The sequence below is a fragment of the Capra hircus genome (assembly GCF_001704415.2).
Source record: "Capra hircus breed San Clemente chromosome X unlocalized genomic scaffold, ASM170441v1, whole genome shotgun sequence".
In the NCBI taxonomy this organism is placed as follows: domain Eukaryota; kingdom Metazoa; phylum Chordata; class Mammalia; order Artiodactyla; family Bovidae; genus Capra; species Capra hircus.
The window spans coordinates 7,143,330-7,149,329 of NW_017189516.1; the positions used below are offsets into that span (position 1 = coordinate 7,143,330).

Consider the following 6,000-nt stretch of genomic DNA (forward strand, 5'->3'; position numbering starts at 1 on the left):
ATGCTGAGTGGAAGAATACAGTAAGGTAAAGAGCCAAAATGGACCCTTGAATAAAAAATGTGTAAAGGAAGCTCAAATGACAAAAGATATAAACAGAAACCACAGCTGCTGAAAGAGCAGAGCTTTCAGTGCAAACCTTAAGAAAATCACCCACTGAAAACAAAAGAAAACTAAAATAATCATTGGAGAAAAAAATAACAGAATATAACAAATCTCCACAAGTTAAAATTCAAATGTGCAGTACACAATCCAAAATTTTCTGATATATGAAGAACACTCTTCCAAAAAAAGGACAGAGCTTCAAGAAAAAAGAACATCTATTCCAGCTCCAAGATAAACCATGTTAGGCTTAACAGCAAGTGTCTTAAAGTGCCTATTATTATATGTGATATGATAGATATGCTAGCTAATGCTATGATGGTAATCATATTTTAGTATATACATGTCTCAAATCAACATGTATATCTTAAACTTACACAACGTTATCTGTCAGTTATAGGTCAACAAAATGTATTGTTCAAAATTGAGAAGACTAAATACTAAAAATTTAAAAAATAAAGTCACTATTATAACTATCTTCAATAAAGTAAAACAAAACATGCTTTCAATGCATGAAAAGAAAAGTGAGCAGAAAAATAGAAACAATAAGAGCTAAATAAAATGCTAGACATACATAAATAAAATATTCCAAAATTCTTCATGTGGTGATTTTTCTACTGATACTATCCACTTCATTTCATTTAATCCTATATTTAATCAGCTGTTTACTACATTACAAGATCTTTCAAGACAAGGATCAAGACTTAAACTCATGGTTGAATCTGCAACACCTTTTGCATTGTCTGACATGTAGAAATGCTCAATGAAAGTCTGTCATTAATTTATTTAATTGATGCATTAATTTATTTCTAAAATAAAAGATGCTTATCATTTTCTTCTCGAAAATTATGGCCATCCTTTATTTTAGAGAATGTTGATAAAGACAATCAAATAATTAATTATAGAACTATCATACAATTTATATTTCAAAGTGCTGAAAATATACTCTATAAAACCATAGTGAAAAATGAATACTCGTCCATGTAGAATTTTCACTAAGCCAATTCTGAGTTGCTCATTTTTTTAGTTTATACTTAAGTGGGTATGTGTCCACTAATACAACTGATTCAAACTTAAAATTTTAAGTTCTTTGTGACTTTGTTTCCTTGTGTAGCTATATATATAATAGAAGTGACCTTTTTTGGTAATCCAATTAATTTGTTTTATGAAGAGATAGGAAACAAAATAACAGACCTGCTCTTTCAATAGAAATTTTAATGTATATTTCAAGTGTTTAGAATCAAAAATTCTTACTGTATTGGGGAAGGGATTGCTAACAATCAAAATAAACAGTTCTGCCAGAACTTTATGTGATAGGCATAGAATAATTTGCTAATTAGTCTGTGTTTCACTTTCAAGTCTGATGAGGTTTAAAAGTCAAGGTTAGATATTTATATAATTCAAACCACTTTAAAATTAACATGCTATTAAATTGATGCTAACAGGTAGAGAGAAGAAAATTTATAATAAGGTATTACCCAATTTCCTAAACTTATAACCTTCACTACATAATGAATTTTATTAGGCTATTCCATATAAAAATATGTGATAGGAAAAGTAATTCATTTTAGGTATCATCTTCTATATAAAATTTTATGAAGATATAAGTCCCAGAATTAAAAGGAAGAATATAACTACAACTTACTCCTTGACAATGAAGATAGTCAACTGTCTTAGTTATTATAAACAGTACATCACTAGCTTCCCGTTCTGAAAAACATTTCTGTTTGAGAATACGGTCAAGTAGCTCTCCTCCTTTCATCAAATCCGTAACAAGGTAAACATATCTACCATCATCATAAACCTAAAAAAAGAACATATTTTTAAAATGTTATTGTTTATAATTCTGAAAAGTTTTCAATTATATTTACTTTGATTTTCGAATGAACCTCTACTGTTAAAAATACAGTATTCCTTTAGTATTAATATAGTACAGACCCTACTGAAGATTAAACTGGCTAAACAGACTCAACACCATTCTATGAGACCATGTGAAACATCTAATTCTATTAACTTTTGAAGATATCTGTTATAATTCATCAAGGAGTATAAGTGGAAAAATAGAACTCTGTGACTCTCAAACAGCACCTATGACATTTCTGACTGTATTATAGCCACTTTCCTTCCTTAATAATGTAAGCTTCCTTTTGGCAGTAAATATGTTGTTTTTTAATATCCTCCTCACATTCTACTATCTGACCTGGCAACTTAAATATTTGTTGAATTCAAATGTTGTATCAAGAAGAACAAATAAACATGTATACCCTTTCACTCAAAGCACATGATATCTACATCTACACATATAAACACACACATGTAGACATATATCTATCTATATACACACATAGCATATATTTATATATATGTATAAAGTACTATTTAAGGATTATAAATCAAAATGTATATCACATTATCTGAAACAAACTGATCAAGGAGATGGTTTGTCAGCATTCAGTAACATCTATTAATATGAGTTCACTTTAAAAAAAAAAACTACAGAATAATATTTCACCCAAGCAACAATCCACAGTGCTACAGTCAACTGCTGAATTCACAGTGCTACAGTCAACTGCTGTACAATCAAGGAAATAAAGTCTCCTAGAATTTGGCAGATTCGTAATCTCTTCTATCTTGTATATTTGTATTACTAGAGAATAATAAATGCTGCTGGTGATGTTGTCAACTAGTTAACCAGTTAGAATATATTCAACTAATCAGGACACTCTCATTTGCCAACCATCATAGTTCCTTTCTGATATTCTACAAAGAGGGTAAGAGTGCAGAATCATAGGGATAAAAGAACTGAAGTGGAAAATTTAAGAGTCTTAATATTTTATGGCATGAAAGTAAAGATACCATGGATATGGAAAGTTCAAAGTCATAACTTCATTAGCTTAACAGATACATAGATTTTTAAATACCTACATCCTTTAAAGTGATAATGTTGGGGTGTTGTCCATAGCGCATTAAAATTTCAATTTCTTCTGAAGGGTCTCTCTTAAGTTTGTCAATGATCTAAGAAACAAGAAAAATCACAGAGGAAAATTATTTTCTTTGTCTAAAAATGAATTACATGATTTCAATTTGGTTGCATTTTCAAGCAAATAATAAAACTCAAGAGTGATGCTTACCTCACATTATTTAATATTTAAAAATTTCCTATAACTGAAACTTAATAAAAAACAACATAGTACTTTCCTCAACATTATATTCCATCTAACTGAAAATATACCAACTGATAATTTGATCAAAATATGACAGTAATTGTCACAATTGCTCAGTCTTAGCATACTATGTGACAACAAAATTATTCAAAAGCAAGACATTCAAAAAACATATTGCTTCTCCAAAATAACATCTTTTTTACTGAACAAAATAAAGTCTTTGTAAGAAATTCAAAATGAAATTATTAAGTCAAGAGTTTTACTTCATCATTTTATCTTTGCTTTCTCTATTTGCTCCACTGAAAAAATGTCAGTTGGAAATTTAACTTACATATATTAAACAAAAAAAAAATGTTAGCCTCAGAGACAATACCTTCACTGCAAATTCCATGTTGGTAGTGGTGTGTATGCATCGCTTACAAACAGAATAGGAGCCAACACCGATATCCTCTTTCAATTCATACACTTCACCAAACTGTGCAGCATTTCCGTTTACCTGTTTTTGTTAAAAAGTAAAATACAAAACAACAATATGGTTTCACATTTTTTGTCTTTTCTCCTAAGTATATGTTCATCTTAAATCTTTAAAAAATCAAGAGTAAGTCTAAAGAAATTTTATCAGTATTTATAAATGGCTTACACAGTTTCTAGGTGATCTGAGCATACAGATTCTGAAGGCCTTCTAGATCTCCAAAGCCAATATGATAAATCAACTAGCTAATGTATCACCCATTACATTTTCTTGACAAAAGACATCACATAAATACGTAATTAAAAGTTACTACTGTCTGCGTTTTTCCCAAAACATGGAAAGGTCTTTAATTCATCATACATAGATAAATGAAGAAGTTAAAAATCACTGTAAATCAATCAGCAATAATGGGAAGAAATAATTATCCCTAATCTGAATAATCTATGTGTAATTTACCTGAACAATTGGTAACACATTTGCACTTGTGATAGGAGTGATTTTATATTCTTCTGCAATAGAAGTTGCAACAAAGCTGAATCCTTTGAAGAGTTGATGAGCATTAGCACTGGCTGGCAAACCAGGAGAATCTAATGTCCAAATAATTAAATTTAATTAGAATTAACAATTTTATGATATGAAATACCAACATTTCTTTGAGTATAAAGGAAACTATTAAATGTTACCATCAGGCATACTATATTATGTATTTGATTTATTGTATATTATCTGTTTCCCAATCAATGGACATGAGTTTGAGAAAGATCCAGGAGATGGTGAAAGACAGGGAAGCCTGGCATGCTGCAATCCATGGGGTCGCAGCATCGTACATGACTGAGAGACTGAACAACAACAATAATACTAGTATGCAAGCTCCATGTAGATTATGATTTTTGTCTGTTCAGTTCAGTTCTGCATCATCACTGCTTAGTATTTACATAGTAGGTATTCAATATTTGTTGAATGAATATATGAAACAGATGTCAATAAAAGTAAACCACATTAAATTCTGAACCATAAGAGTTAGAGAGATATATCTCATATCTTACTTCCTACTCACATTCTCTAATGCATTATCACGTCAAAAACATTCACCCTTTGCTCTAGTCCCTGCTTCACTAATGAACATTAACCATATAAAACCTCTACTTGAAACGTGTCCAAGCAGTGCTAAATAGGATCTACACAGGGCAAACCACCCTTTGCAAACTCATAATTCTTTCAGTTTTTAATCTAAGAAGCTAGTTTATTTTTTTTAACCATCTAAATGAATAAAAGCCCTGATTTTCGCACATAAATATGCATTACCTTTAGGTGTTTTTGCAGTAAATTCAGGATCAAAACAAAAAGCATCATCTGGTTTTCCAGAAGCAGGTTTGAAAGGAGGCTGGATTTCTCTTTTATATAATTTCTAGAAGAAATGACAGAATGATACAAAAACTTAACACTTGAAAAACTACTAAAGCAGAATATGTTATTCACAGTCCTTAACAGAAGACTCAAAATTTCTTAAATGAAATTTCAACAGGGTTCAGATACCTATAAACCAAATTCTAAATTCTAACCTGTTAACCAAATTTTGTATATCATCTAAATTTGAGATATCATATACAAAATCAAATGAGACCAAGGAACACAGCAGCAATGCCATAGGTTGTATCCACAAGGAACAATGCAGTTCAGTTTTGGATTTCAAAAACTGACTTGGATTCTCACTGGTAAAATAATCATAAAGAATATCACAATGTTACCAAGAAGAAATAACTAATGACATTCTAGGATTTTAAAATTAATTACTCTATCCCTAAGAAGTATGCATTCTACCTGAAGTAACTTGCTTTCACATAAACAATATGCATGTAAAAAGAATTCAAAAATTTAAACTTGTCTAATAATCTAACTTCCTAAAACTTATGTTTTCGAAAGACATATAAAATAGCTTAAAATATATGCAAGTCTACTTTTTTATGGAAGCATAGTTTTTCAAAAGCTCACAGTCCCACAGTGAGGGAAAATAAATAGAAGACTATTGTAAACTAATTTTCCTTTAAAGGCCATATATGACAAACCTATAGCAAACAACATTCTCAATGATGAAAAACTTAAAGTGTTTCCTCTAAGATAAGGAATAAGACAAGGATGTCCACTCTCACCACTTTTATTCAATGTAGTTTTGAAGTCCTAGCTAAGGTAATCACAGAAAGAAAATTAAGGAATCCAAATTGGAAAAGGTACAATTCTCACTGTTTGCAAATGATATGAAACTAC

General features: G+C 30.1%; 1 protein-coding gene across 1 annotated transcript in view; it reads right to left on the bottom strand.

The window, feature by feature from the left end:
* Positions 1–5,088, bottom strand: part of RPS6KA6 (ribosomal protein S6 kinase A6) — a gene marked incomplete at its 5' end in the record, with an annotated part of 53,382 nt that extends 48,294 nt beyond the window's left edge. Inside the window, 5 exon segments of the mRNA XM_018044000.1 lie at positions 1,745–1,903; positions 3,025–3,114; positions 3,637–3,759; positions 4,192–4,322; positions 5,041–5,088. Coding sequence (XP_017899489.1) covers positions 1,745–1,903; positions 3,025–3,114; positions 3,637–3,759; positions 4,192–4,322; positions 5,041–5,088 — 551 coding nt within the window.
* Between the last annotated feature and the right edge of the window lie 912 nt (positions 5,089–6,000).